Source organism: Glycine soja, chromosome 1 (assembly GCF_004193775.1).
Source record: "Glycine soja cultivar W05 chromosome 1, ASM419377v2, whole genome shotgun sequence".
Lineage (NCBI taxonomy): Eukaryota > Viridiplantae > Streptophyta > Magnoliopsida > Fabales > Fabaceae > Glycine > Glycine soja.
Genome location: NC_041002.1, coordinates 5,290,903 through 5,300,800, shown reverse-complemented (window position 1 = coordinate 5,300,800; position 9,898 = coordinate 5,290,903). Strand labels below are relative to the sequence as shown.

At 31.0% G+C, this 9,898-nt stretch overlaps 1 protein-coding gene across 1 annotated transcript; it reads left to right on the top strand.

Moving 5' to 3' along the window:
• Nucleotides 1-4,135: 4,135 nt before the first annotated feature.
• On the top strand, nt 4,136-9,454 carry LOC114411128 (ran guanine nucleotide release factor-like). Its single transcript, XM_028374887.1, has 8 exons — nt 4,136-4,387; nt 4,524-4,635; nt 4,736-4,771; nt 4,864-5,001; nt 6,733-6,819; nt 8,020-8,067; nt 8,166-8,242; nt 8,773-9,454. Exons 2-8 carry the CDS (start codon nt 4,561-4,563, stop codon nt 8,906-8,908), a joined length of 597 nt encoding a protein of 198 aa, XP_028230688.1. The 5' UTR covers nt 4,136-4,387; nt 4,524-4,560; the 3' UTR covers nt 8,909-9,454.
• The last annotated feature ends 444 nt before the right edge of the window (nt 9,455-9,898 follow it).

Below are 9,898 nucleotides of genomic sequence, written 5' to 3'. Positions count from 1 at the left end.
ATAATAATATTTTTTGTTTTCTTGTTTTAGTTTTACGGTTGCTTCACGAAGCCACTGTTGCCACCGAAGCACCCATCTGAATCTTGTAATATCAGGAATTGCTATCCGAGCACATTGCTTCAGAAACGGCCTGTTGTGGATGATCTTAGCCAAGACAAACAAGACACGATTGAGTAAATGGGGGAAAGATAACCACTAAAACATTTTTCTTAACCATGTACATTTCAATTTATACTTTTAAGTAATATTTCTTATATGATTTAATTTTCACGTTTTGTTGATGGAAATATATTAATTAATTAGAAAATATTTTATTTAACGTAAAACAATTTTATCACATCATAATTTATAATTAAATAACAACTTAAAGAAAAACTTTTATAGTGTTTGTGCTTTCTAGATGTTTTAATAATATAAAGACTATTTAACAAGAAATTACAATTTGTTCCATTGAGTGAAAAGAAAATATAAATAATAAGAGTTAATTAAGTTTAGTCCCTTAAGTTTTTTAGATTCCAATTTATAGTCCTTCACAATTTTTTATACAATTTTTAGTTTTGCATTAATTTTCCATCAACAATTTTAATCCTTCTAATTTTTTTTTGTCCATTTTTAGTCCTTTGTTTGTTTTTATTGCTCAAAATTAATTCTTGTTTTATCAATTTTTAGACTCTTATTTATTATTTTATATTTAGAATTACTTTTGAACAATAAAAATAAATGAGGGATTAAAAATAGACAAAAAGTTATAGAATGAGTAAAAATGATGACAAAAATTAATGAATGATTAAAAGTTGTCAAAAATATTTTGAGAGACCGAAAATCATGATAGGAAAAAGTTGAGAGACTCAAAACTTAACTATCCCAAATAATAATTAGGTGAGTGATAAATAAATTTATTAAAGTATTTGATAATTCATTAAAAGTGGAGTACTGTGTCTTTCTAGTTTTTAGTATTTGCACCCCTTTTATTTTTGTATCTTTTCCTCAAATATTATTTTTTGGAATTTAATTTGGAATGTATTTTTTGAATAATTTGTAGATGTTCCAGAATTTAGTTTCCGAAATACTTCAAATAGATTCTTAAAAGTTAATTCTTATTATAATTTTAAGGACTGAAATAATCATCATTTGGTACTTTTAAGGATTAAAAATATATTTTTATAATTTTAAGAATTAAATTGATTAATTCTCATAATTTCAAAGGTTAATTGATATATATTTTGGAGCTATTTGGATTGTGCTACTAGTGTCACATGAGCTCTTGTGTGTGTGTGTAAATCAGGACATTTCTTGACTGAAAGTCAAGGATTAATCCTAAAGATACTAAGATTCATTTAAGAAGTTGATTTTCTTGGCTGAAAGTCAAGAATTAACTCCCAAGCTACTAAGATTCATTTAAGGAGTTGACTTTTCTCAACATTTATTTTTTCATATGCATGAGTCAAAGATGGAACCCATAAATACATGCTTAAGGGATAATATTATATACTAACCATATCATACCATGTTAGCGTGTCACATGAGCTTATGGGCCATACATTGATATAGTGGATGCATTTGATTTGGGTCTAATTTTTGTTCACTACAACAATTTGAGTTTGCTTAGCTTATGATAATTTTGTGCGGGTGCTGGTAATATATGCGAGTCAATTGCGAAATTTAATCCAATTTAAGCTCGTAACATAGGCATGGGTTAGGTTAGGTGTTGTTAAAATCTGATTTGGGGCACTCCCCTTTCCTATTTTAATTTGGTTATGACTTAATTGACCTTCTTTTTTTTCAAACCTCTTTTCAATATATTGTCGCACATTCCCCCCCCCCCCTTCTTATTACCTATGATTCAATATCTTGTTTTGATCTTCTTGCTTGCATGGTTTCTTTGTCTAATACTAGGGTTTCTTCACGACATGCCTACACTACTTTTTTGTGATTTATGCATAATTAAAAGAAATAAAGTTGTGAAAGAAATAAAATTAAAAATTAAATTTGATACAATAATTTTTTGAAATGCATTTGTTTTAAAATTCCAGAATACAAAATCTAAAACAACATCTTAGAAATTACTTTGTGGAATAATGATTAAAGAGGATATATGTGTATTTTGGGTATAGAGAGTGTTAATAATATTATTTTTTTTAAATTAAAAGAAAAGGGGAGTGTACTTAGAAAAAAATGGAATAGATATACCATTTGTCAATTTTTATTTTTTGGAAGGCACTTGTTTTTGGGTTGTTCGGTGGATATAGCAAGTTCCTAGTAATATAATATATAATCATAATACAAAAGGGTAAATAGTAAACATAAAATAAATTAGGAAAATATAAATAATAATAATAATAATAATAATAATAATAAATAGAAAAATAAATATTTTTTTAAGCAAAAAAAATCCATTTTTTTATATGTATGTACCTTTTCATATTATATAACCATGCACATTGTTTGAACTTATAATTTTTCTTGTGAATAATATTACATGTATATGTTGAACATGTATTACTCTTATTTAACCACCACCTAATCAATGATCACAAAAACATTTTGTTTAAAGAATTCACACTAAAGAGTTGATTTAGCTGGGACAATTTTATAATTATCGTTTGAAGAGAAAACAGTTTATTTTTGTTGGGACAGTTTGCTTTATAATTTACTAGGGGGAGAGAGGCAATGGTGCCTCTTTACGCATTTTAAACAAAAATAAAAAATAGAAAGAAAAAAAAGATTTAGAAATAAAAAAAAAAACTTATAACATGAGAATAGCGAGTAATTATTAAGAGAGAGTAACAAGTTTAAAAATTAATAAATGATAAAATTATCTAAAAGTTTATTAATAATATAAATAAAACAAAACTTAATTATTATTTCATTTAAATTATGAAGTTGATTTAGCTTAGACTACCACTCGTATAAGCAAAATATCCTACTAAAGAGAACACTTTAGTAGGAGGTATAGCTTATTGGACCATTTTTCTTAAAATGAAATTATGTTTATCATTTTTCAACTTAAATGAAAAGCTAATTTAGCTTAGACGACTTGTTAATTCTTGAAAAGCCAACTTGGTAAATCATTTCTTAAAATTCACTAATTACATAAAATTTTATCTCTCTAACTTCCAATTCTTTTTTAAGAATACAAAATTATAAATTTGGTCTTCCTATTTATCTCATAATTTGATTTTGATTTCTCTATAATTTAATTCACGAAGTTAGTCCCTTAGTCTTTTGCATAATATTCATCATTCAATCCACAATCCCGAGATTGGATGTTGACGTTGACAATTAGTTTATTACTTGCCTTGATCGTCACGTGTCACGTTTTTATTGGACGTTGATATGTTAATTAGATGCATAGAACTAAGTCTAATAAAAGCGCGACACGTGATGATCAAAATTCAACAAAAATGCAATGGGTGGTGGTAAATGTGGACAAGATACAGTTAACGTCCAATTTCAATGTTAGAGACTGAAATAAAGGGATTACAAAAAACTGAAGAACTAAATTAGTGAAATTTTTTTTATAGGAGATCAAAATTGCAATTCTAAAATAAATAGGAAGATCATATTTACAATTTTTCCTTTTAAGAATAATGTAACTTTGAGTTACTTGGAGATATGTTGGAAAGGAAATATGTCAAGTTAAAAGATTAAATGTTTTTATTTGTTGTAAGTTTATATTTTTTAAATTTTAGTTATTGTAATTTTTTTTGTTTATTTTTAGTTGATGTAAGTTTATATTTTTTTTAATTTTAATTCATGTAAGATATTTTGTTTATTTTTAGTTCCTATAAATTTAAGTTATTTAATTTTAATACATGTAAAGGTAAATTTATAAGAATTATAAATGATAAAATTAAAATATTAAAAAGAATAAAATTGAAAAACACAAACTTATAAGCATTAAAAAATAAAAAAAACCTTATAATGACTAAAATTAGAACCAATTTACTGGGATTGAAATTAAAAAAATAAATTACAAAAGGAAAAAAAATGAGTAATTTGCCGATACCAAAAACATAAGCCAAAAACAAAATTTATTTTTTACGGTGTAAAAATCTTTAACGCTTAAAAAATTGTACTCTTTATAATCATCTTTAATGTATATCCTTTGACGTAATGAAGTAATAGTACAACGATGCACCGTTCTGAATAAAAAGGAGGAAAAGGATAAAGCTTTCTCAACCAGTTTTTCTAAATTTCCAATTCTAATTTCTAAATAAATGGAAGAAAAGGATAATAAAGCTTAAATCTCAAGCAGTATTGTCATTAAGGAGAAAGCTTAAATTTCAAGCAGTTATTGTCAGCAACGAAAAGGTTTAAATAGTGACAGAACATACTAGAGCTTCATCCGTTGCTAGTTGCACTCGCGTACCTCGATTCCTCCCAGGTATTCTTACTCCCCAATTAGTTTTTTTTTTTTTTTAATAATCTTAAAAAAGAATCGATTTTTTGGTTTCTTTTTGTTGTTTCATATGAATTGCTAACATGGGTCGTGGTGATTTTGCTCTTTTGATGTAAACTAGGGTGGTGCTGTTTCGTGTTCTTTTTATTGGCGGTAAAATGCCAGAAGATATTGTTTACCAACACCCTTTGTTTGGTGGCAAGATATCTAGCACATTCCCCCACAGATTCCAGGTCATTGTCTTTTTTTTTTTTTTGTTCTTTGCATAAACCATTGGAAGACACTGTGTGACTTTAGTTTTGCTGAAATTAAGGTTCTGGTTATTTGTTGTAGGATGTCAGCAGCATTCGACAAGTCCCTGATCATCAGGTTTTGTCATGCTTTGTCTTTGATTGTATAATATTCCATGTTTTGTTTAGTCCTTTTTGCTGACTTGTTTTTTGGGTCTTGATGCTATGTAGGAGGTGTTTGCGGACCCGAGCCGTGATGAAAGCTTGATCTTTGAGCTTTTAGAATTCAAGCCTGATGTTGCTGATAATGGGAGTGCTGGGTGGTTTCTTCAAGACCTTGCTAGTGAACAGGATGCTGAAGGAAGTGTGGTATGTCGTCGTTTTATTAGGTTTTGTTTCTTCGAGTTAAGGGATTCATGAAGTGGACACTGTAATTGGTGTATGGAAACTAGATTTTATTGCGTTAATTGTATCCTATGTGTGTGTGCGTGTGTTTTTTTGAAAGGCTAAGAAGAAATTTTATTAATAACAACTAGTTTTAGCACAAGTGGTGCCAAAACCAAGTCAGAAACAACCTTCATCGGAGATTACAAAAAAAAAACAAGATTACCTCTAGCTCAAAATACCTGAAACTCCCTATCTAACACACCTTTACAATATAAAAAGAAATAACATTGCAGATATACTTTTTCCTAAAGTGCAGCATGTTTCTCTTATTCGTTCTTTTTCATTACTGCTTCAAATAAGATAAAACCTGCACACCAAAAAGAATCCCGAGCCAAAATAATTAATCTTTCCGCTGGCAGCAACTTATTGCTCCATGATCTTCAGTTATTCTGTATTCTGATTATCTTTCTGTTGTAATTTTCGGGCTGTCTTCCTCTGATAATTACTCATAACAGTTCCAGCCACCAATGCTCACCAATTGTTTGATCATCTTCCTCTAACAAAACCTGAAGCCACTTCCAAACCTCCTCATGTCCAAAAGTGCTCAAAACTGTTAGATGAACCCAATGCATTCCTTTGGATTTAAAATCCAATTAGACAGAATAATTGAATTTACCAGCAGCTTTGTTCCATTCCCATGTCAAGGCGACTTGTATTTTCTCCAACATCTCTTTCAAACCTCTTTCAGATTCTGAAAAAATCAAATCATTACGAGATTTCCAAATGATCCAAAGCACTGCATACCAAACTAAACACCAGTGCCACCTCTGTTTAATACTTTGATCAATGAGCCCCCTGAACTGAAAGAAGTTATGTTCATCAGTGTGCAAAGATGCACTCAATACCCACCAGTCCAAAACCCTACTCCATGCATTCCATGATTTCTTGCATTCTGTCAGAATATGAGTAGTGTCTTCTGTAGCATCCTCACATCTTTTACAAATAACATCCTCCTCACGCAAAACTTTCCTATACACAAGATTTTGCAAAGATGGTATTCTATCCTGAGCAGCTTGCCATATAGAAAAAATCTTCAAAGGGACAACATTCACCCACATTTTAGAGAAAAACTCAATCTTAGGACCACTTCTATGTGTTGCCAAAGAGGCATCATGGATTGAGTGAGTGGTTACCAAGAGTAGGCGTGTTTTCTGAATATTTGATTATTTTTTTATGCCATACTTTATGATGGGGTCCAATGAAAAAAAATGCTTAGAAATCTTGGTTGATTTAGTTCCATTAAGGGTGCTATCAATTTTATCCAATTTAATTATCAAAGTTTTCTTATAAAAGTTTGTTGGCTAATGGTGGTTGGGTATTATGATCTCTAACTTGTGTGAATGTTTTCTGTGTATTTTAGGAGGTTTATCTGTCATTGATGATTGATAGACTCCGTTTCCCTTTTCAGCACACTATAACATTGCTTGTAACATTTCTTCCATTTAATTCCAAAGTGTTTGATTTATCAAAGCATAACACTACAATTGCTTTGTGTGAGTGTGCATGTACTAATACATAGGAACAGGAAAAGGAACTTCTGTCAGAGAAGATAGCTTTCTTTTAATGTCTTATTTGTTGCACAATTTATTGTGTTTCGTGATCATCTAAGTTTATTGTGTCTCATGATTATCTCTCCCCTTTAAAGTACTTCAGGTTATTGAGCAGTCAGGAGTTCTTGAAGCACCTGGTTTGATGTACAACAATACGCCTGCAGTTGTAACAACTGCAGTGGGTCAAATGGTAAAGTTTCTATGCTTGTTTTGACCTTGATTTGTGTTTCAATACCATTTCCTGGTCGTCTAAATGAGTGACCTTGGGATTGATGTTCATACATTGTTTCTTATACTTCTCCTTCTCTGGCTTGCCAATTAGATTTCACAATCCACTTGCATGCCTAGTTATTTACTCTATATTCAGTGTCACAGATTGAGGATGTGCAAAGACAATGTTATGGGTGCAAAATTGAAACAACTTATTATCTATTATTTATTACTCTTGATCTTGATATTATTTTGACAACTTATATTACATGATTACTTGCTTAGTTGTATTTTAGCTTCTATAGTTTTTTTTTTTTGTTTGGTGTTAATTGTATCTGTTAATAATTTTGCATCTTGGTGGCCACCTATACCTCAATACTGTTCAATTGATGCCTACCCAGCCTTTTAAGATTTTGCTATAATTAGGAGTACATTTAGCTGCTTATTCATCAGAGGCAGTCTGAGATGTCATATGAATTCTGCTGGTGTAGTGATGCTAGGAGGACTGGCTTACAGATGAAACATAGTTTTTAGTCTGTTCTACCACTTTCCATAGATATTCCCATATATGTTGATCTCCTAATTGTCTTCATATTGCTTATAAAATTTCCAATCTATGCCTGTAATTCATTTGTTTTCTCACTTTATGGATTCAGCCTGTATTGTCAAGAACACAGGCTTCTCTTGGTGAGAACAATGGTTTGCATGTGGTCGATCTATGTCTATGTCTATTTCCTTCTGAGATTATCAAATGAGAAATTGAGTTTCACCTATGAAATATGTTCATTTTACTCGATAACCCTCCTGAATCAGACTTGTCACATGTCTCTCCGTGGTTATAGAGCTGCATATTGTAATTGGCCAAAACATCAGATCTGTATAAGCTAAATAAAAGAGGTTGTAAGACCTAGAAATCTCGTGTGAAATAATGTTGGTTTTGTCCAACTGCCCCACCATTTGTATATATTATTTCCGTAAAAAATTTAAAAGCTACAAGTGCCATGGTTCTCTGAGCCTTTTTAAAGCTTCCCATTATTGTTATTATAAGTTGATGTCTTTATCATGTGGCCCGTGTGCAAGATTATTCTTTATATAATACGTGCATCTGAGTTTTTGTTAGTATTTTTTTGCCATTGTACATGTTTTTAATCACTTGCTTGCCATCTGTTATTATGGCCAGGCAATTTCTAAAGGACGGCAAGGAAGGGAAGCACAAAATATTGTGAAAGTAGGTTCTGTTTTACTTCAAATTTTGCAAATACTAATTAGACACTGTTCCTGCATTGACTGGTCTTTGAGCATTCCAAAATTGTTTCATTTCTTCAGGTTTATTTGGCAAATTTGCGTCTTAGAGGAGTTGATACTGATGTACTAGTCTCTGCATATGAGCCCATTGTTATAAAGTAAGTTTTACAATATCATTTTCAAGACAATAAGCTATTCTCACAATTGTCTTGCAATTGGTCTCTAATTCAAGTTTTGACTTATTGGTTGAGTTCTATTTAGATGGATGTTCAGGTTTGATTTGGACCTTTTGTTTAGGACAAATTACACTCACATCCCCTGAAGATTAATGACATTACAGTTGATACTCATCCCTTTTTTGACATTACTTTGACCTTTTTGATCCATATAACTGTATAAGAAATCTGGAAAGCTTTGTGTTAATGTAAAAGATACACAGTATTATGCTGTTATATACACAGTTATGTTAAACCTCGGAGTGAGTGCAATTTGTCTTCTCTTTTTTTGGGTTGAAACTTACCCTTTCTGGTTTATATGTTAACACATGATTGAGCATTTTAAATCTACTAAGTTAGAGTTAAGCAGATTAAAGATAAAATCAGAAGAGAATGAAATATAATCTGTGAACTTATCAGGGAAAGCTCTACATATGCAATACATTCATTATAATTATATTTTATATCTGCAGCCCTTTGAGTGAAAGTGCAGACACAGTTGGTGCTGGTGTAGCTGTTCCAGCTGCTCAAGCCGGATGCATGCCCATGGATGAGGTCTTTAAACTTGCTGTTACAAGCTTCAGGGTTCATGACTGGGGTCTTTTTTGATGCAAAGACCATGCTAGGAGCAAGTTAATGCTCAACTATGTGGAGTTCAGGCTTAAAATTTTTTATTTGAGTAACATTTGGAAAAGTAGGGGAAATCCCATTTTGATCACTGTATATTCCTCGTGTTTTCTTTCTTGGTCCATAAGTACTCTTTTATTTTTGGCATTTGGTCATATTTCATCTAGTTATTAACTTACTAGGATTGTCACTAGTTACTTGAGAATAATGTGTTTGGAAATGTCAGTGACTTTTTTCCTTCTACAAGGTGCTGGATTGCTGTTTTTAATAATAGTTCACTTTTGATGTTGCTTTATACCCAGCAATCTGGGACAGAAACAACGTGCTTCCTGGAAGCTCTGTGATTACTTGCAGCATGAAAGGGCCATAGCCCCCAGCTTGTACGTGGTAGGGTTATGTATTATTGAGTTTTGGTAGACAGAGTAGTTATAGACAAAATGATGAAATGCTTGAAGAGACTTCTAGACAGAGCATTGCCTACTATAGACTTTCAAATCAATAGGTGACAGACATATGTTTCGTGCTAGAGATGAACTTGTATTTTAAAGATGTCTTTATACATGTCAGCTATCAATTTGAGTACTTAATAATAGATAATGATAGGATTTGATGCATGAATAGGATTGAATGATACGTCCGATTATGTTCTGGTATTTTTTTGTTTTACATTTTCCCCCCAATGAAATCAAGTTTTATCATTTTTTAACTTACTGTTTTATTCTTAAAACATTAAATAGAATTGAATTCGTGTATATTTCATCCTGTTCTAGTACTTCCATCAAACATAGTCAATGGTCAGCATGAGACTTTCATGAATTCCATGTCATTGAAAGGATTTAAATTGTTTGGTTTCACGTCTTAGATGTGATTTTTCATGTTTACTTATAGTGTGTTTGGATGTACATTAGTAACATGGATCAGGACGTCTTACGTCTAACCCAGAAAATAAGCAGAAGCAACTTATACTTGTTT